Here is a 23,477-nt window from a genome sequence, read left to right on the forward strand (position 1 = left end):
TTGGAGCATTGCTATCATGTCATCCCTAGTCCTTCTTTTCACTAGACTAGACAGACCTAATTCCTGTAAATATTCTTCATATGTTTTAGCCTCCAGCCTTCTATAAGATTGCTTCTTGAAATCACCTCAGTGAAGATAATTTTGGACTCATTTTCTATTCGATTGTATCCACAATATATATCAGACCATGTCACCATCTTGATTAAGAGTATAAACTGTGTCCAGTACTGGCATTTTAAATGGAATCTGTGATCCAACTTATTATATCCTTAAACTATAGATTTTTTAAAAAGTGAAAAAATGAGTATGAGTTGTGGCATGTATTTTTGAATATATTAAGGAAATGCCTAATTAAACAATAGAACCCATCTGAAAAATTTCCTGCGATAGCCTTTTATTATAATTCCATTTCTTGCTTGTATATTATGAATTATTTTTAGTGGTTGCCAGTGAGATCCCTATCTATGTTTCAACCTTGGAAACACTAAGAAAAAATACAGTACATAATTAACTGCCATTTTGTTTTTGTAGCCCATAATGCATTATTTTAGGCAATAAGCATAAGATATAATGGGCACAGAATCTGAATGTAGGGAACAAAGAAATCAATTCTATCTTAAGGCTACAAATAAACATTTCCAGTGTATGGTTTTATTTTCATCTATATATTTATTTTTACACGAAGGCTCTTGAATCATCACAAATGGTGATTTTCAAGGAGATGTATGAAGCAGAGTATATTATATTTGTTTTTGCTGCTATTGGCAGAAAGAAAAGTTGCATGCAGCCTTTTTTCCTCATTTCCTTCCGAGAGTCGGACAAAATATTAGATTGAATCACAGTTTAATCTCTACTAACCTCTTTGAGCTTCCCAAACCAAAGCTTGCAACATTAAATGGATAGTTACACATCTGAATTTTATGCCAGTAATGGTATAATAGAGCAAGACATAAAATATATTTATTAAATTTATTCATCACCTTTATAAGGTGGTCTTGAGTTTCTGTGGCAAATTTATACCAACGAGAAAAGAAATTAATGCACATTCATAAGAAATAAAAGTAGCACCTTTAAAAATACACAGCCTTTTAACTGCAACTCTATTTCCCCATCTAATCCTTGGAAAATACCTAGGTTTTAAAGGCCCATTGGAAGTTTAATTTCAATGACTTTTGGCTACAAGAAATAATTTTTAAATTGTATTAAGTATGTTTGTGTTGTATCACCTTTTCCATGCTAGTAGTTAGGCAGGTATGCAGTCATTTTCCAGAATTCTTAGCAGAGGTCATGTGGGAGAAGTGAATTCTGGAAGTTTAGTGTCACATATCTAGAGTAATGTACTTGGGAGAAGATTAGCATATGTTAAAGTGTGGTGAGTGATCCTCTATAGCTCAGGTTGACAAATCTGTTGGGCCAAGGAGACTATTTGTAATGATGAAAATATGCCATGGTTACTTTCATAAAATAGCTGCCACTAAGTGGCTTAGACATGTCCAACATGCTGGTCATGGTAGATGTGAGCAGTCATAAAGCATTCATGCACCAAAAGGGAAACTGACACTCATCCTCTAAGGATGTTCCTTGTTATCACCCAGAATACATTTCATTTAATTTCATCTTAGCTTAGCTTACCTTTTCTTATTTTTTCTGGGCATCTGGATATACCTTCAACAAATACTAGTGTATCACCATCCTCTATTTTCTAACAATGCCTTCAATCAAATAACCTTACATGTCCAGCTTTGACTAAAGGCTGATTCATATGTCTTATTTGCCCAGCAAGAAGTTGGTCCACCAACCAATTCAGGAGAGAAATGCCATTATCAACAGTTAGCTTCCAACCCATTAGAAAGAATGTTTTCTGGATCCATAGCATAAATAGCAAACTCCCTAAACTTAACCCTAAAATGGAGTTGCTATCTCCTAAAGTTAGGTATTCTGGTGCCCTCCAGATGTTTTGACTTCCACTCATCATCAGCTACAGTACAATGGTAAAATATGCAAAACATCTGGAAGGCATTAGGTTGTCTACCATTGTTCTATTCAATAGATTTCAAAATCTTTCAATAAATCTCTTTTGGATGGTTGGATTCTGTCAACAGAATGAAACAATTTATTAATAAAGACTTTTTTTGTTGTTGTTAGCATAATGCTGTTTCACCCACAGACTTATTAATATTTTTAAACTAAATGTGTGTCCCCAAAACAGGGCTTCTTGGGTACATATATTTCATAACCATTCTGAGACATACTGAGATAATCTGTGCAAATAGTTATGGCAATTATATTATGACACCAGTAAATTCTTCCTATGAAAGGAACCAAAAAATGAGAAGATGAAGTCCTGGTATTTCTATTTAAGACTGTCTGACTCATCGGGTATGCGTGAATGCTATTTGATTGGTTTCAGAGATAGGTAGTCCCTGAAATGGGTAATTTCACCTCTTACCCAGAGCTGAAGCAAGTGAATTACTAAGAAGCATGCATAATTAGGCCATCTGTAGACATGTTCAGGAGACAGAGATTACCCATGCTTTGCCAGCTTCCAGATCATTACTAAAAGTCAGAGATGTCATTAGAATGAACAATTCCATTCTTTCTCTAAGTAATGAGAAACTGATAGGTGATGTAAAATACTCTGTTGGAAACCAGTTTAAGCAGGTAGGAAATATTTTCCTGTGTTTTGAATTAGGAATGGGTGAAACCATTAGCATGTTCTACTAGTCCTAGTTTAATGAAAAGGTCTTGGAGGAAACTTCTGCAATTCTCAATGTAATGTTCTTTAAAAGTTTAGGATTCTTAATCTCCCTTTTTTAATGTTTGAATTATCTCAGACAATTTGAAACAATTATGGATATTTTACACTGATATGATAAACAGCATGGAATGTTATTTCATAAATCATAATTTTTATTGGTGGTTATGTTTCTGAAAATTGCTAAAAATTGGAAGCTTTTTAGAGGGCTTATGGTAATTGAGATGGCACCTATGAATGACTGATGGCTTTATTATTATTGATTTTATTACATTTAGTATGGATGTTTTGTTATATTGCTGTTGGTTCAAAATGCTTGGTTCAATGTGGTAGATACAAACTGAATGAATGAATGACTGAATAAAATAAATAAAGAGGGTAAACAAAGGGTACATTCTAATTAAAGTAGTCAGTTGGAAGGAACAAATTTCAGCTAATGCAAGAGTTCATTGTTCTATTTTACATTTATACTCTTCCTTTGATATTTTGCCAAACATCTCCAAATAGATAAAACTTTCCAGATCTTATTCATCTACTTGGCAATACTTGCTCTCTTTACTCAGCTCCATAATTAAACATTAATTAATTAGCAGCAATTAGTATGCCAATATATAAATTCTCCACTGTTTTTTGTTTTTTTTTGCTGTGATACCATGGAGGAGTGAAACTGATATGTTGTTTTTCTGCCCAGTTATATAAAAAAAGGTTATTAATTAAGTTTCTTAGCAAGGTTGGAGTTTCATCTCCTTCTATGGTCCTATGGGAAAAATCACTTGTCTGGAACATTAGAACTTGAACACTTGCAGAGTTTGGCATCAAGATTTTAAAAGATCCAGACCATTATATATGGAGAATTTGGCCCTGGGTGAAGACTAAAGGCATCCCCTTCTATTCCCATCAGATCTGGTCAACCTAGAGATTTAATATAACGTGTTTTGACTATTTCTGCATTTCCATGAATCACTTAAAAATGTTCTGAGCTTCTACATAGCCAACCCCACATTTCCATATTTCATTAGACATTTTAATACCCCAAACCTTGAGTCACCCAAATATATTTCTGAAATCAAAAGCATAAAACAAAGAATTCTTTTAGAAATGCCCCACTAAATATGGAATATTTAAATGAGGATTTGGCTTAACTTCATTTTAAAAGTACTTTTTCCAATTATACCTTGGTTTTACACCATTCTTTGAAACCTTCTTTGATGTTTCTTACTTTTTTGTTCTAACTGAACATGTTAAAAGCATCAAATTCCCATGTTGCTGTCATCCATGCCATAATGGAATTTACTTTGGTGCACCATACAATTTAAAATGAAAAGAAATATGTGCTAGATTTCTTTTATATCCTTAGCAGCTGATCTATAAATAAGTAGACAGTTTTCAAAACATTTGGAAAGTTGTATGTTTTCTTTTTCCTTTTCATTTTGTTGCTGAAAATAGCTGAATGTTTTGCATTAGCAGTATCAGTTATAAGTGGGCTAGAACAATGAATCATTCTTAGACCTAGTTATTTGTCATCCTGTTGCAGAGTGTACTGTATATGATGTGACATATAGCCCAAGAAACCTGTAAAAATATGACTACATTCTAAACTGCCACATTTAAGAAATAGAGAACAAGAAGAAAATAGGTGATGCAATAAGTTTTACTGTTCTTCAGGTTGCTAGGCTATGGCTGTTCTTTTCATCTCTCCTCTTCTCTCTTTCTCTCAGGTTTGTATCATTTCTCAGTATTGGAAGACATTGCTGTCGGCGAAGCAATAGGAAGGGTTAAAGCAAATGACCTGGACATTGGTGAGAATGCGAAGTCATCCTATGACATTATTGAAGGAGATGGAATGGATATCTTTGAGATCACCTCTGACTCTCAATCTCAGGAAGGCATTATTAGATTAAGAAAGGTAAATGGCATGGGAACTGGAAGAAATATGGGTTTGTGAACCCTGGCAATACACAAAGCAGCTCTTAAAGCAGAGGTGCACAATTTTGGGTGGGGACCAGAGAAGATATGGATCAGCTCAATATATTTGATTTCCTAGCTATCATGGTTGATATCAAAAAGACTAAGCAGCAGGATATGACCTGTTTAATAGATTTCTTGGAAGATCACCAAGAAATTCAAGAACTGTAAACTGAGTTGAGAAGTCAAAAACACATCCCAAAAGAAAATAATGAAAAACCATTTCCACGTTGTTGCCAATAGAATTACACGAATGTGTCATGTGTTGTTCCAAGAAGTTAGTAATATTGTTGAAGCCATCACCAAATCCAGTGGTTGTAAATTCCAGTATGCTATATCCTACTCTTTTTCTCAATGTCCATCCAACTAGTTTCACTGCTAGTCCTGATCTCACACAAATTAAGGGAGTGCCATTTTACAATAATCTATTAAATTCCCTAAAAAAAAACACCTCTGAATAACAATATACTCTTTCCTAATATAGATTGTGTTCCATCGTCATTTTGTTTAGTTGGCATTTTTGGCATCTGTCTCCCCCCAAAAAAAAAAATTGGTGCAAAGTATTTTAATAGATGGAAAATCATCATTATCATAATTAGGAGGACAGTGATGCAAGTGGTTGGAATGCTGGGCAGGAGTTTAGCAAGCCCATTTTGGAGACCCAAGAGCTGCCACTCAAGCTCCTGCCAGGGACAAGGGGACATCAACTGGGTGTCCCCAGGGCAATGGTGATGTCATTGGCTAAACTGTCTCGGTGCTTCTGACATATTTAAGTAGACCACAACCTACTTCTTAGTAAGACAGAAAAAAGTGGAATAGATAGCACCACCACTAGATGGACTCGCAACTGGCTGACAAACCATACTCAGTGAGTAGTCCTTAATGGGTCTAAGTCTACATAGAGGGAAGTAAGCAGTAGGGTGCCACAAGGTTCCGTCTTAGGCCCAGTACTCTTTAATATCTTCATTAACTACTTCAATGAGAGAAGGGGAATTTACCAAATTTGCAGATGATACTAAGCTGGCAGGAATAGCTAACACCCAAGAAGATAGGCTCAAGATCCAGATGGATCTTGATAGACTAGAACAGTGGGCCGTATCTGACAAAATTAAATTAAATGTAGAGAAAAGTAAAGTCCTACACTTAGGCAAGAAAAAACAAAAGTACACATACAGACCGGGTGAAACCAGGGTCAATGGCAGTAACTGTGAGAGGGATCTTGGAGTTTTAGTGGACAACCAGCTAAATAGGAGCCAGCAGTGTGTAGCAGCAGCCAAAAAAGCTAATGCGATCCTAAGTTGCATTAACAGAGGGATACAATCAAGATCAAGTGAGGTATTAATACCACTCTATAAAGCCTTAGTAAGACCACATCTAGAGTACTGCATCCAGTTTTGTTCACCACATTATAAAAAAGATGTTGAGACTCTAGAAAAAGAGAAGAGCAACCAGGATGATGAGTGGACTGGAGACTAAAACTTAGGAAAAATGGTTACAGGAACTGGGCTTGGCTAATCTAGTGAAGAGGACCAGGGGAGACATGATAGCAGTCTTCCAATATTTGAGGGGCTGCCACAGAGAGGAAGGATTCAAGCTATTTTCTAAAGCACCAAAGGCCAGACAAGGAATAATGGATGGAAACTGAACAAGGAGAGATTTAGCCTGGAAATAAGGAGAAACTTTCTGTCAGTGAGAACTATCAACCAATGGAACAGCTTGCCCTCGGAAGTTGTGAGAGTGCCATCACTTGAGACCTTCAAGAAGAGATTGGACTGCCATTTGTCAGAAATGGTGTAGGGTCTCCTGCTTGTGTGGGGGGTTGGACTAGATGACCTATAAGGTCCCTTCCAACTCTGATTATCTGTTATCTGTTACCTGTTTATCTGACACGAGTGCAAAATAATCACTGTGATTTCTCCTCTTCCATGCAGAGGAGCAGTGGGTTACCAGATAGTGGCTCCTACCAATATCACTGTTGAACTTTCATTTTGAAGTGGGAAACAGATAGAGGCCATAAGATAAACCTAAGATATAATTAATGTTTTGAAACTCCATTTGAACAATGTGATTCAGCTCAAATATCATATCAAAAGATATTTTCCACAGCCATGAAATGTTGCTTTCTCTCCTTTATATCAGAAGCTACTACTTGCTTCTTATATAGATTCAGGAAAAGTGATTATTCTAGAGATGTTAAGTTTCCACTGTGTTCAGCACTCTTTAGTAGACCTTGGTTGCAATCAAGCACATAGTTTTCACGTAACACACACCATAATAGATGCATATCTGTTATTGTTTTTAATTTCAAATATACTGTATATAATAACAACTTTGTGCATTTGGAGCACTAAGCTGACAAACGCTTTGGACTCGTATGATTTATTGCGGCTGAATTTGCAGCAGTTCAAATGATACCGTTGTGTGATTGGCAAATTGTGTATATGCTGATTTCCAGCAACCTATTCATCGGTACAAAGGCATAGTAATTTCTGAGTTGGCAGAGAAGCAAGTGCTTGCCGTGTTTACTAAAAATGGCAAAGTTACATTAGAACTAGATTCAAAAACTCTGCTGATTTTTTTAAAAAAGATATGAAAATATGAATATATACTTAAGCTTTCCGAGACTCTCTGAAAGAGTTCTGGAATTTTTATTTGTGCTCTTTGTATTTGCATTGCAGATTTAAACTTCTCTAGGTTTCTTTCCTCCTTTTTGTTCCATTCTATGGGACATTGTGATGCAAATTTATATATCTTTCTAAAGCTTGACAAATTTGTACATTTGAAATGTTAATCATTGTGAAGCATCAAAGGGTTGGGTTGTGAATCTGTACATGTCAGTGTTCTTGAAGTTGCAGTAGATATTAATCTTGGGTGGTCATAAAATTTGTGATGCCTCTTTTTTTAAAAAAAAAGTCATGTAACTCTTATTATTATTTCTTATCTGCATGTTTCAAATATTTATGAGCAAAACCAATCAGAAGTGCTTCTCTCCAAGGCCTATTGAAATGATTGGCAAATTGCGAACATGAATATCCAATCACTCTCGCTCTACAGAGAAACTGTAAAGTCGAGGGTTTTTGTTTTCTTTTTCTTTTGGCACTCCTGATACAAAGATCATTTTGCATATAGCATGTACAATTGACTTAATTGCACATCAGCTTCTATGTACAGCCATTGTATGAGGGCTGACTCTCTTGTCTCGTAATACTGTCTCTTGGAATCCTTGTGCACAAAATAATAATAAAACCCATTGGCATTGACAAAATCACCATCCGTCAATTGGAAAAGGCAACTTTATTTAGAGCAGCTTATATCCTGCAACAATAACTTTAGCCTCATCCAACAACATCTGCCTACTCCAGATCCTTAGGAAGTTGATAGATAGATGAGAATGCTAAACCCAATCTAAACATCTGGCTGATTTTGTGACCAAGAATAATAGTAAAGAGTAGAGACCTGTAGTCTAGTGTTTTGGGAGAAAATGTTGAAAAGGCAGGTTATGGGTCACGGGCAGGTTACTAACTAACTAGCTTACTAATATAATCATAATTATTCAGATCTTCAGTGCACTTATGCACTTAACAACTTTTTCTGTTCAAGGTACCTCTCTAAAACCTGTGATTGTAATGAGAAGAAAGCTTAAACCTCCATGAAAACAAAGATCACGTTGATTAAATCTCTAAAACTGTGCTCCACCAGTTTCTCAATGATTAAAAATTATATTCACCTTCTTAATTCTATGAGCTTCAGTTTAACAGCCACAGAATTTCCTTGCAAGTTGTGCTGTCAATGACCAACTCTAAGGTCTCATAAAACCAATAGTGGGGTCTCTTTAAGCCAGGAGAAAATAACATGTGCCATGTTTAAATGGGGACTTTAAATGTAATTTTTAAAGTCACTTATGCCATGAAGACAAATTTGTTTTCTTTCTTTTTTTTCTCAGAGGTTTGTTGTTGTTTTGACTCATAGGGATTATAGGCAGAGGTCTTTCCCATTATATATACTATTATGTTCTTGCCATTTTTGAATTGGAATTAGTATGATTTGCATCTGAATGTAGTTGGCCTGTCAGACATAAATGCTTCAATTTTTGCTAATATTGTGTTAAATCCCAAGCACAGCTAAACATATGTTGCACACCTTGAAAACTTTTCCATACCTCCAATGCTGCTTTGTTTAACTGTACCAGAAAGTTAAGCTTCAAGAGTGATATTGTAAAGATCTCTTGATGGTTATGATACACAACTATTCTTATAAACTTCAGTGAAATGGATACCACAATGTTCCCCTTCCCATATAACTAGATCTCAATTGTCCTGACTTGTTTGATCTCAATCAAAGAACAATACCTTCAGTCTGGTTTCCCCCCTACACACGCACACATTTCTGCAAACAATAGAATTCTTCTGCCACATGAAATTTGCTAATTTCTCTCTCTTTGCTCCTTAACTACAGTGAATAGAATGACAATTAGTGGAGTTATTAATATGCAATGTAGGTCATTAGCAGAAAAAAAAATCTTTCTATAGCAAAAGAAAAAGAAAAAAGGGAAAAAAAGAAAAAAAAAATCCAAGTGAGAAATCTTTATATGTGTTGTTATTTTAAAAAAGTATAAATAAATGGAGACAGCAAATCTCCAGTTTGGTGGGGTTTTACTAAGGCTTACCAAATAAATGAGACATTAATAAACACTCATGAAATTTGCAGTCACAAGAAAAGAAAGGGAAAAGGGATTACATTAATGTCAAGAAATGGAGGAGAAGCAGATGTATCAGCACTATATTGTCTTGTTCTTGCTGTTGTGACTATCTAGAAAAAGCTTTTGTGTTTGTCATCATTAACAGCCCTTGGATTTTGAGACCAAAAATTCATATACTCTGAAGATAGAAGCAAGTAATGTCTATATTGATCCACGTTTCATCAGCATGGGACCCTTCAAAGATACGGCAACATTAAAAATTGTAGTGGAAGATGCTGACGAACCCCCTGTCTTTTCATCACCAACTTATCTGCTGGAAGTGCACGAAAATGCGGCTATTAACTCCGTGATTGGTCAGGTGACCGCCCACGATCCAGACGGATCTTCAAGCTCTATAAGGTACTCCTGCTTTAAAACAATTCTTCCTGCTGAACAATAGTCATAGCACTTAGAGTTGTATACCACTTTACAGTGCTTTTACAGCCCTCTCTAAGTGGTTTACAGAGTCAACCTATTGCCCCCAACAATTTGGTTCCTCATTTGATCCACTTTGGAAGGATGGATGGCTGAGTTAACCTTGAACTGGTCAGGATTGAACTTCTGGCAGTGGGCAGAGTTACCCTGCAACATTACATTCTAATCACTGCATGTGATGGATGGATGGGTGGGTGGGAGGAAGGGAGGAAGGAAGGTAATAGCAACAGCACTTAGACTTTATATACCACTCCATACTGCTTTACAGCCCTCTCGAAGCAGTGTACAGAGTCAGCCTATTGCTTCTAACAATCCGGGTCCTCATTTTACCCACCTAAGAAGGATGGAAGGCTGAGTCAACCTTGAGCCTGATGAGATTTGAACTGCCAAATTGCAGGCAGCCGGCAGTCAACAGAAGTAGCCTGCAGTACTGCACTCTAACCACTGTGCCACCTCAAAGGGCTGAATAGTGCATGATACCTGAGATACCATCTCTAATATCCAGTTGTGTCTGACTTTTTATCCCCTGTGGAGAACTTAGGAATTAAATTTAGTCAGATCATTTTTCCTCCTAAGAAAAGTCTACTCAGTCCACTGTTTTCAAGATTTTCAAATAAGAGGATTTTTTCTTTGTTTGTCTCACCTAGAAATACCGGTTCTTCAATTATTTCTGCATACTACACCACTTTGTTTAACTGTAGCAGACAGTTAAGCTTCAATGCAGCTACTGTAAAAATCTCTCAGTGTTGTGTTCATACATTTTCTAATAAACTTAAGTTAATGGATCATCCAGTGTTCCTCTTCCCATGTGACTAGATCTAAACTATTCCGATGTCTTTAATTTTGCAATAAGTGCAGCATTACAGAATTCTGTTGAGTGGCCTTATTATACCCATGCTTCATTGGTGTCTAATATCTTTCCAGGTCCAGAGAGAGATGATTTTACATTTCTGGGTATTGTTTTAAAAAAAGTGATCCTAAAACTGATTTTTTTTGGGGGGGGGGTGTTAACAAAATGAAGTGTTCAGCATTTTCATTTTTTTCTGGATTCAATTCTGGATTTATATTGATTAGAATTATTCTATTTCATCTGATGGACAACCACTATACAGTCTCTGATCATGGTTATTCTGAATGCCATGGAAGAACAAATAAGGAAGGCAGAAACAGAAGACAAAGTAATTCCTGGAAAAAAAAAATATGTTTGTGGTGGGGAGGGTGATTTCCTTAACATCAAACCAATGGGTTCCTTTAAATTGAGCCAACTGAACAAGTGAAGTCAACTAATAGCCAATGAATGAATAAATAAATATTCTTGAAGAGTGTCTATTTCTCACAGTATCCTCTCTGTTATGTCTGACTTTTTTTGGGTGGGGGAGATGGTGAGAGAGTGGAAGAATATATAAGAGCCCAATATTTTGCAAGCTTCAAATGATATGGTCTTCAAAAATTTGTCCTGGAATAAAAGGAAAGATGAATAATATACAAAAATAATAATTAGGATCCCTGAGCCAAGCATGAAAGACAAGGTCTACACCTAAAAATCCAATTTAATTGATGTATTGATTTATTGCTACTTGTGTTTATGCAGGGATCTTCTCAACTAAGAATTAGTACCTCTCCTTGAGTTCAATGGGATTCAAGGGTGGCTGGGCTTAGTCTATTTGTGGCTACATAGAGATTCTAGGCTGGTCTGTCTTTTAACTCCAATCCCAGGTTCTTCCACAGCCTTTCCTACACCCAGCTTCTTTTGGACCACTGAGCATGCTGTAAAACTTCAGAACAAACAATAAAAAAACTGCCATAAAAGATGTCTGCCAGAATTAAGATGTTCCATATTTTGTAGCATCCTTGGATACCCATTGTTAGTATTTTTATTCTCCTGCTCACCCTCCACCAACCAGCTAGTGGGCATGTTTACAAATAAAATAGAAATGTATAGTGCTACAGTCTTTATTTTCCAACTGTACTATTGTTAGTAATCCATTTGTTTCTTTTTTCCATGAGAGAGGTTGACTTTTTTATTAGAAATAATTTAAATGATATCTGGTAGGTCTTTTATTGTATTGTTCTTTTGGTCATACTGTGAACTGCCAAGAAATTTCTGATTGCAAGAAATAATAAGTCTAACAAAACAAATACACCCAAGGGTATGCTTTGATATAAAAATGATACTGGAGGTTGGTGTTTTGCTTTGCAGCATGCTAGCTTAAATGTTAAATATAATTAAAAGAGTGTGTGTGTGTGTGTGTAGTTTAATGTCCATGGGCACCGTATTGAAGATCCACCTTCTCCATTTTTCTCACTTCCTCTTCCTCCTTATCCAAAAAACTATATATAATGGCTATCAAGTGCATCTGATCCAAGATCATTTTCTGGCTTAAGAAAATATATGCCACAGATTGAATTTGCTAGTCTTCAAGGTGCTTTTTCTTTTCCTTTAAAAAAAAAAAATCTACATAAACATTCAGGCTGATCAGAAAATGTCGTGAGGAAAAGTTCTTAAATCCATCACCTTTAGGCACTTCTTCATTTTTAATTGCTTTGGAAATGTTACTTTGCCTCATGAGTGCAGGCCTACAACAAATTCTTTGAAGCCGCCATCTGTGCAATAGGATTATGCAGGGCTGGTGGTTTATCAGATAAGAAAATTCAAGTTATTAAGTCACAAGAGGAAAAAATTGGAGGCAGACATTCCTGACTGGTTATTGAAAGTATATATCTTTCCGTGCCAATAACCCTATTTAAGCCTTGTGAGCATTTCCTGCCCCATAAAATCCACCATGTATGATGGCATTTCATGTGTTTTAATTAAATATACAAAACTGACATGTGTGTCTCCCTTTTCTCATCTGGATTCTGTCTGATATGCATACTGATTCAGCCTTTCTAATGTTTATGATGCTTACAGCCTGCATTTCTTTAGGTTATTTTTATGTCTGTTTGCTGATCTGTGGTTTCTGAGCAAGTCAATGTTTTAATTTCAGTTCTGTCAGGCAAAAAAAAATAAAAAATTGGGAGCCAGGGTTCATTCCAAAATGAATACAAGTTTATTTCAAACTATCTGTAAACAAGAATCTGAACTACGAACAGTCCAAGTAAATTGTTGGTAGAATTCCTACTAGAATTCAAGTGAGGTTGAATTTAGCTTTCTTGTGGATGCAAAGTGACTCTGCCTGGTCATCTGCTACAAATTCATTTTAATTAATAGATTCCTTAAAGCAGTGAGATCCTTTCCCACCTCAGGCTGACATGAAACCCTAAGAAAAGTCAGGATCTCCTTAGGGATGAGAGAGATTGTGCTTGTGCAAGATCCAAAACACATGTTCCAAATATTTTTTGAAGCATACACAGTCCTATTATAGACTCCTATATTGTTAAGTAGAGCAGAATCTTATGGTTGTTTACTTTTAGTGCAGACTTTAGCATTCCATATATTTCAGGATAAATAAAAGGAAATTGTTTTCAGATATGGTATTGTTTTCTTTGGATACAAATAATATATTTCCTGGGTAATTTAACTGTTCTGTAGCCCTCATTAATGTTGCTAAATCATCATCAATGACTCTTCATGACTTTCAGAGTACAGTACTATCTAGGGACGTGACGAGAGGTAGTTAGCACAACTGGATGAGTGAGCTAAAGAACTGTGATCAGAAGAGTGAATGGGAAGGGAAACAGATTGTACAAAAATCAATATCTGTATGCAACTTTCTTTCTAAAGATATTTTACTTGAAGCATATCATAATATGTAGTTATGTAAATCTGCCTATTGTAAGTCATCTAGACATGTGATTTGTCCCCTTTTTCTCCCTTTCTTAGCAAAATATGTTGAAATAAATTAGAAATAGTTGTCATAGATGGTTGAAAGACACATGTTTCAGATTCAATAATTGATTTACTGAGAACTTTGTATTGTTCATTTAATTTTATAAATTGAACCATGGCTAGATATTTTTTCCATCTGATCCTAGTTCAGTATGCTTATTATAGAATTTAAAATAATATTTAACAAATTGATTTATTACCTTCTCCATTGTTGAAACACATCTGTTGCCATCCTCAATAGAAATAAGAATGATGATGATCTAAATCTATCCAGAATCAATTATCACTGAGTAATTATTAGCAGATCAAAGGAAGTTCATTACCAGAAATAAATTATTCAGGGATGCACAATTGGAAGAGATTCAGGAAAAATATATATGTGAAAATGGAAGTTCCAAAACAATAGTAGAAGAGTTGAAGGAACAACAATTATAAAAATGGAGAAAACAGCTGATAAGAATTACATAAAAGATAGAAGAAGTAATAACAACAGAATCAGTAAAGGCCAGCAATGAAGCAAACTATAAACTCACCTCCAGACAAGAAAATTAAAAAAGAAAAATGTGTTAGGTGCAGAACTACCAAAAGAAAGACTTCCTGCACTGAAAGTAGTGTCCAAAAACAACCCGGCATTTATAATGGATGTTAATAAGATGCTTGCAAGAATTATCATCTATTGAACAGGCTAATCAGCTTGCCTACAATACAACAAAAATGGGAATTGAAATTCAAAAACTAAAAACAAAATTATATTCAGTCCCAAAGTGGAAAATTAGACTGGAGACAAAGGTAAAGAAATTAAGGTCAGATGCGAGTAATTTAAAGAATATATATAAACTGGGGAAAATATATATAGACTGTGCGCTCAACACAAGTCTAATTAAAACTAAATATTGGCTCAGCATCAGAAAAGTTGAAGAAGCTTTGGAAATCATAAAACAATGAATAACAGCAATAACTTGGAAAATTGAATGCTGTGAGGCACAAATCATCCAACTGAACTAAAACCAGCTATTTCAGTGAAACCAGAGGCAATTGTACCAACGTATTTGGTTCATTGCCACATAGTTGGATCATCAGAAGTTTGGAAACAACTGGTGTCAATAAAAACATTAAACTAGAAGCAGTGGAAGAAATAATTGATGGTTGAAAATGAAAAATAAGGCCTTTATTAGTCCTTATCAACATTAGGTGAGGCATCTGCCTGGCGATTCATTACCACCCTTATTATTTGTAATTGCTTTTCCTTTGATTCTGAAGAAAACAGATGTTGGGTATCCAACAGTAACAATGCTAATAACATCCCACGTTTGCTTTATATGCATAATCTGAAGCTTTTTGGAAAATCTAAAATTGAAATCCAATGATTGACAAACACTGTGAGAATGTTTAGCACAGATACAGCAACAGAATTTGGCCTCGAGAAATTTGCTACAGTAGCAATAAATTGGTGTAAAATCACAGTCATGGAATTGAAATGCCGTATAACCAAACTATCAGACGCCATCAGGACAAAACTTACAATTATCTGAACATTTCATAGTTGGATAATATTAAGCATGGACAAGTCAAAAATCTGATTAGCAAAGAATACATCTTGGAATACATCAAGAATGGGAAATTTGCTAAAGATAAAAATGAATGTCAGAAACAACATCAAAGTTGTCAATACCTGGACCATACCTATGAGACAAAACAGTACTAGAATTATTAACTGGACACAAGCTGAAGTGGACTGTTTGGATTGAAAAAAGAACCCTGATGACTATTAAGTGATATTGATAGATTATAAATGCTCCACAGAAATGGAGGCAGAGGTTTATTTCACATTGTTTTGTGCATCATCATCATCATAACGACTTGAAAGATGGATTAAAAAATGGAATCTAATCATCTGGTTGACTGTGTGAATGACAACAACAACAACAACAACAACAACAACAACAATAATAATAATAATAATAATAATAATAATATTATTATTATTATTATTATTTACTCATTTTTGCAGTTACTAAACCAGCATCTTATCTAGTTTACTACCTTTTTCAAGATATATTTTTTTTAATTGGCAAACTTCATCTTCACAACACATTGGTCCGATTCCATCCATTAAGTCCAGTTATTTACTAAAAGTTTCCAGCTTTTAGTCTAAATCCAAAGTGGCTTCTGTTTTTGTCTTAATTCTAGTTTCTTCAATTCATTCACCAATGTGTCTATTTTCATGTGGCTTTTTTCTTCTGTTTGACAGTTTTCCCTAAACGCTTTACTCAAATCCTATGATGAAAATAAAGAAATCTCAAGAGTTAGTTGTCTACTGTGCTGGTATTAAAGTTGACAAACTAATCTAGTCATTTCCAGCTTGCTTTTATGAAGCAAGCTACGGAAGTTCAGTACTTGAAATTCATTGTCCAAATCCTATGGTCCCGAGGAGAAATACAGTTGGTATATTTTCATCCCTTTGTATGCTCTGAAATATCTTTTGGAGAGAAGATTCGAATCTCCATGCAGCCCTGTTGCTTCATAAGAACCTGGGTAACCAAAGTGTGGGCATATTAGAACCTCAAAGTTTGCTAAATACTTGTAGTTGCAGGAGATGACCAAGGGAGGGATCAAATGTATCATCAGTTATGAGTCCCTACAAGAGATCTAAGTCCAGCTCATCTCAAATTCCTTTCTGTTCTTAACTACCACTAATTTCCCTTGACCTTTAGCAATGCAGATTCTTGTAGGGAGCTTAAGTTTACAATAAAAGTTTATACTCATTTGAACTAGCTGTATCTTCTGATTTCCCTGGCGCTTGTCGATTCTGAAATGTACCAATAAAGGAAAATATTTTCAGCCGAGGGTTGAAATGAGGTGTCCTTGATGTTCTCTGGGCTTACACTAGCTACACTATCACTGATCATGTTACCTTAGTTTGGTTAATGAAACCTCTGCAAGAAATCAAGAAGGCTGAGAGAGCACCAAGGACCTTACTAAAATGTTCTTAGTTATAGTTATGTTGGCATAGTTTTATTTAAAATCATTATAATCTCAAACATATGTAGTCCTTTTAAAATGTAATTTGAAACTGAGGGGAGCTGTGATGAATTGCATAGTATAGTGATATGTGAACAATTGGAGAAGGGTGTCATCTAAGAAAAAGAACCAAGTCTTAATCCACGCATTAAAGCCATAGGTTCATGTCAGTTAGTTTAATTTTTTGAAATATTATATTCTCCATGTTTTTTAAAATAATATACTTCCAACACTTCTTTCTGGAATTCAGAGAGGGATATTTTCCATACTTCCAAAGCAGAGTTGGTATTCAGCAGGTTCTGATCAGTTATGGAGAACCAGTAGTGGAAATTTGGAGTAGTTCGGAGAACCGGCAAATACTCCCTCTGACTGCCCCCCCCCCCATCTATTCTCTGCCTCCCATTGAGTCCCAGCTGATCTGCTGGGTCTTCTTTGGTTGCCCTGCACAGGAGAATGGAGCTGGAAAGCAGGTTAGTGGGGTGGGGAAGGAATGGGATTTTGCAGTATCCTTTCCCTACCACGCCCACCAAACCACACCACACCCACCAAGTCACATCCACAGAACCAGTAGTAAAAAAAAAATTTGAATCCCACCACTGTTCCAAACTTGTGCTTGTTTTTTTAAAAATTTTGGTGACAAATGGTTCTTGGATCTAGTCTTTCTCCATTCTGCATTCTTCTTTTTTAAAGAAAAGAATACTTGTGCATGCATATGCTCCCACACATAGAGCCCAGAAGGGTATTTTGTCTTCAGCAAAAGTAAATCATTTTCTTAATACACAGCAGGCTTTAAAACTCCAGATAAAATATTTTGTACCTTCCCGAGCCATAGCTGTTTATCTCAGTCACCTAGTAGCATGTCCTCTCTGGTTGGCAATGCTGAGATACAGTGATTTACAGTATCAATATTGTGATTCACGTCTCAGCAGGAAAAAGCTGAAAGGCTGGGAAGGTTCAGATTTGGTTGTAAAGCTTTAATTTGCATCAATACAAAACAGCATTTTGGTGGAAATGAATATCCGCAAGGAGGTAGAGTTACATTCAAATCCATATTTCTGAACCATCAACTGAAGAAATGTGGCTCGCCATCTACTCCCTCCAAACTCAGTTTTCACATCCAGCCACCACTACTCAATAAACTGTGGCATCACTGAAGCAATTTCAAAAGCTATTAATTAGTAAGCTATTCTTTCCATGCCCTTCCTCCATTTGATAAAAATGTTCCTTCATATGTTGCTTAGATGTTTGACAATACCCTCATTAAAAAGAACGGTACTATCATATAATTACCAAAACCGTCGTATGTGATATATACAGTATATATTGGTCTGAAATCAAAGGAAGAAAGCTTTTTCTTCCTGCCAACCTGTAAACTGGCTTTGTTTTTTAGAAAAAAAAATACTTTTTAATACAATTTGATCTCACAAAGAGCTTGTTGAAAATCAATGTGCAAAATTTCACAAATCTCCAGTTTTGCTTCTGTTTAAAGAGCTATGGGGATTATAACTTAAAATTCATTATGTTACTAAATAAAATTGATTGAAAATATGACTTTTTGCTCCAGATGTAAATTGGAGTTCATCATTTTAATGGAAGGGTTGCCTATTTAGTGCTCATTAGAAAGATTTAGTGATCTTTCTAAATATGTGTTCTTTAATCATTCCAAAATCTATCTGATGGGGCTTAAGTTGAACTGAACAGTGAGCAGAAGGAAATCCTGCTTTGTTTTGTCTTCAGAAAGCTGGCAATTTAACTGGTATACTTAACAATCAAACCACAGTTTCATGAATATTTGGAAATTTCATCCATCCATCCCTCCTTACAGACAATGTCAAATTGCTTATATATAGATAGCTCAGGGATCATAAGACATAGGGGGTGCTTTGTTATTGCATTGGGCATTTCTGATTTCATGAAATAGTTTGATCTTTTGATCTTTTCCATTATCCCTGGGGATTCCTCAGGTTCACTGTTTGGGACCCTCTTTGATTTTATCTTTCAAGTGCAATTATTGCATCCATATTGATGGTTTTCGGATTTATTCTTTTGTCACTGCTCTGAATGATTTGACATTCAATGTCCAAGCAGAATCTCTGATTGGATGAGTCTTAAATAGAACATGAAAGCAAACAGAAGACAGACATTATTGTAGCCCAATCTTGGTTATATCATCTCCGTTCCTTCACTTTTCTTTCTCCCTTTGGTTCAAAGCTTTAGCTACAGGTTTCTTTTAAAACATTCCATTTTAAAAAAAAAAAATGAAAAGTGCTCATTTCCATTTCATGAATATTCAAAGGATCCATCAGTTCCTCACTACCAAGATGGCTAAGCAGTTGGTTCATGCCCTGGTTATCTCTCTCTTGAATTATTATGGAACCTGTTGGCTGAGTTACCTAAGACTCATGCCAACATTTGATCTCTGTACAGATTGCTGCTATTTGTAAGCAATCTGCACAAGAAGGAAGGCAGAACCTTCCTTCTTTCAGGTCTACCTCTTCTTTTTGCCTGGCATAATGTTGCTACAGTTGACACAAAGTATTTTGCATAAGGGTCCACCCAGCAATTTAAAAGAGCTTCTGATGGCTCATCAATTCACAAATTTAATCCAAATATCAGACCATATGTTTTCTTTAGAATCATAGGAATGGAAAGGACCTTGGGAGTCTTTTAGCCCAACCCCCTGCCCAAGTGAAGAGTCCTTATTCTTTGAAAACCTCCAGCAATGGAATATTTCTATACTAGAAGAGGCAGGTTATGGTTGCAAAACTTTTCATGTCTGTCTCCATTTTTTTTTTAAATGAATACCCTTTCAAACTACATTTTAGTCAGATCACCTAAGGTTTAAAAGCACTAAAACACTATTCCTCTTGAAATGCTGTGAAGCCATTTAAATCAGGGGTCCTCAAACTTGACAGCTTTAAGACTTGTGGACTTCAAGTCCCAGAATTCTTCCTCCAGTCATGTTAGCTCAGGAATTCTGGGAGTTGAAGTCCACAAGTCTTAAACTTGCCAAGTTTGAAGACCCTTGATTTAAATGAATTAATTTATGCTTATTAATTTGTAAATAATAATAATAATAATAATAATAATAATAATAATAATAATAATAATAATAATAATAATAATAATAATAATAATAATTTGTGAAGGTTCTTATGGCCTTGAAGCTCCATATTTATTCCCCAATTTTACAACGTTATAGGATGAAATGTGGGCTTTATCCTGCATGGTATTTAGTTATAGGGGCATGGTACATTTACAATTACTGCTATTCCTTTTCCTCTTTTTCCTTTAAGTTATGTATGACAAATATATAATTTGGATATATAACCAAGTTTTAATACAATGCATTTTTTTTCAAATCAGGTCCAAATCAGGTCAAAACAAAATTTGGAGAGAAAAAACATTTTAAAGACTCCTCAAGTATTCAACAGCCTGAGCCGTGGTATGAGATAGCTAATTCTAATTAATAGCTGCATGGTACAGAAGAATATTAGATAGATGCAAATGGATTAGTGTGATGTTTGGAGATGTCACATTTTAGAATGATACCAAATATGCTTCTGTATTTAAATTCTCCATTCGGATTTAGTAGAACCATAAAAGCTGTGGTTGCTGGTACTAATATCATTTTTTCCCCTTCAGTCCTTTGCCTACTTGCTTTCTCTTTTGCTCTCTGCATAGCCTGTCAGAAATCTAAAGGTTTAATTTCCCAGTTTGGTTTCTTTTACAAGTAATGCATTAATAAAACAATTCCATGAAAATGGGCTGGCGTAAAAGCTTTCTTGAAAATTTTTTAGGGAGTTCTAAATCACCATTTTATTCAATGCACCGTTTGAACAATTTACTATCGAAATTTTTTGCTTTGTCAAATTGGCTTTCTGCATTTAGGCTGCATAATGCACCTGTACCTTCTTGTTTGCTCTGCTATCAGATCAAAGTTGTTTTGTGAGACACCAATGAGATCAGTTCACAAAATGGTAATTTTTTTTCCAGTTTTTAAAAGTATTTTACCCGTGAAAAGATGTTGTTTTTTTAAAAAAGCAGATATTGTCTTGAGAATTGGTTTACAGCATACAGCGATGACATATTTATCTAATTACTGTAAAGTCATTTTTGTTAGAGTGCTTGCTGCATCTTTAAAACACACAGACATGTACAAAACAACCTCCTCTCTTAATGTATTGACAGAATTATCAGCAGTGGTGATGAAATACAACAGGAATTGTCCAATAAAAGTGATGGATCATCTAATTAACTCTTGATTCGCAGTAGTTTTTTAAAAGACTGCTACCGACTGATCTTAGTGTCAGCTCCTAACCTTCACGCTGAGATCATATTGCTAATTACTCCATGGATTATAATTCTGCTTCCTGATCCTCCGTCTATATTTATTTATTTGTTTATTTATTGGGCCTTATGAATTATATCATTATTGAGCTCCGTGAATCCATGGACGCTACATAACTGCTATTCAACCAAACACAGATGTGTCAGCTTATGAAAGCTGTGCTATTCAGATCAGGCACAAGTATTTAAGTTGAATAATTTAATAAGGATCTTTGTTCTCTAGGTTTTCCATCGATCGGAACACTGACCTTGAGAGACAATTCAACATTAATACTCAAGATGGAAAGATAACATTGGCCACACCGCTGGACAGAGAAACTAGCACATGGCATAATATAACCATTGTAGCAATGGAAGAAAGTAAGTGATTGTTCATTTTTATTTTGCCTATTTGGTCTTTGGCCACTCTGTTGTGTGTTTCCTATTTTCTTGGAAAGGTTCAATGAGCTAAGGCCACCAGCAATTGTAATTTATCACTTAGTCTTCCGAAAAGTGGGATGGGAGAAGAGAGAAAGAGAGAGAAAGAGACAAAGGGAAATCATTGTTTATAGTGAGTAATCTGCATGTATTCTTGTTTATTGTGGTTGTTTTTAATCAGATATGCCACCAGAGTAAAATTATGCCAGCCAGGAATGGAATAGCATGGGAAATGCTCCAAGTAATGCTTTTAATGAATACACTGCAGCAGCATGTGTGAAATGACATTTTTATGGCACGTAGATGTCTCTCTCTCTCTCTCTCTCTTTCCCTTTGAAATAATACCTGGATGCTTGGACCAACCTCATTTTCCTTTCATGAGATATAAACATTATACAAAATTTAACAGCCTCCTGAAAAAGCATTGCCAGTTACTTGGTTTAGTTTCCTAAAAAGCTTTGGCTACCCTGCCTTTCCTTTTAAGGTTTTGCCAAGTAAATGGATAAATTTTCAAATCAGAAATGAGTGTTGGCAATGGAATGCAGACATTTCTATAGAGATTTTACCAGGTTTATGTACTCTAGGTCTAGAATTTTTTTAAAAAAATTATTTGGTTCCAAAATACCAGCTTCAATATGAATGAAGCACACAGCAAATCCACCCTCACTTTGCTCTGATTACGTTGCCTAGTTGGGTGATGAAGCATCTGAACAACCAACCTCAAAAAGTATCAAAAACTACATTGAATTGTTTAAAATATATTTATTGAGTTTTAAATGTGTTTGTATGTTCAGATACAAAATTAATTTAAAGGGAATGAAGGGCAATGGGTCTACTATAACAATTCCAAGCCAAAAGTAATACAAACAATTCAGGCTGGTGATGTAGGAGATACATAATGAATTGAAAAGTGTCTCAGAATCATTGATTGAGGCAGGCAGTTATAAAAATTGAACAAATAAATAAATTACTGAAAGAAGTCTGATGGATACAACAATGCAATATATTCAGTTTGCACAATAAAACTCAGTAAATATTAATACTTCTAGCAATGGGGCACTGAATCGACCTAATTCCAGCTAATAGATTTGATGTTTGTTACACAATTCTGAGCCATTAAATAATGTAAGGTAGATTTTTGGTTTGGTTTGTTTTCATGGCAGAAAGAGGTCCTGAAACTTGTTCCCTAGTTTGCAACACTTAAATACTTTTTTTTTAACATACTCAGATTGTTTGTAACCTCATAAACCTGCTGTAAGGAATGTTCAGCAGAATTATAACATGCAAATCCAGAAAATTCTGTTGTTTGTTTTTTTTGTTGTTTTTTTACAAAAAATGCTAGATGGTGAATTCCTAGCACAAGTCAGGAAAAAAATATTTTGTGGAGTTTGACAATTAACAAGTGTATTGCAAGACCAGTTCATATCCAGAACACATATCCTGTTCTGTGTGACATTTGCAGCAGACCATATAGGAAATAAGTTGCGTTAGTCTATCATGGCAATAAATAAATCAAAAGCCTGATAAATTATTTTTCTTACTAACATTTCATAGAAAGCATAAGCCACATCTTGATTGGATGCATAGAGTGCAGAGGTGATATTCAGCAGGTTCTGACCAGTTCTGGAGAACCAGTAGTGGAAATTTTGAGTAGTTTGGAGAACCAGCAAATACCACCTCTGACAGATTTTACAGTATCCTTCCCCTGCCACACCCACCAAGCCATTCCCACAGAACTGGTAGTAAAAAAAAAAAAAATTGAACCCCACCACTGACAGAGTAGTAAGATTTAAGAAAATGAATGGTAGGGGAGGAAGAAAGGTAATTTACTTATGCAGATGAAGGTTACATGTGAGACAGATTACAAATACTTAACTGATTAGCAATTGCAATGTATTAAAATCAATTGTGTTTGTTAAGCCCTTCTGAGATAGCCCAAAACATTTAGATGTTTCTCACTTGATGGT

The 23,477-nt window shown here is 35.3% G+C and overlaps 1 protein-coding gene across 3 annotated transcripts in view; it reads left to right on the forward strand.

Moving 5' to 3' along the window:
* CDH8 (cadherin 8) overlaps positions 1 to 23,477 on the forward strand; it is a 207,302-nt gene that overhangs the window by 132,262 nt on the left and 51,563 nt on the right. For all 3 annotated transcript variants that reach the window (XM_087971614.1, XM_087971613.1, XM_087971615.1), the window contains exons 6-8: positions 4,474 to 4,661; positions 9,565 to 9,818; positions 21,317 to 21,453. In XM_087971614.1, coding sequence (XP_087827740.1) covers positions 4,474 to 4,661; positions 9,565 to 9,818; positions 21,317 to 21,453 — 579 coding nt within the window. The remainder of the gene's footprint in view (positions 1 to 4,473; positions 4,662 to 9,564; positions 9,819 to 21,316; positions 21,454 to 23,477) is intronic.

This window comes from Notechis scutatus, chromosome 9, assembly GCF_049901735.1.
Source record: "Notechis scutatus isolate UNSWTSFEM ecotype Mainland chromosome 9, rNotScu1.2, whole genome shotgun sequence".
Lineage (NCBI taxonomy): Eukaryota > Metazoa > Chordata > Lepidosauria > Squamata > Elapidae > Notechis > Notechis scutatus.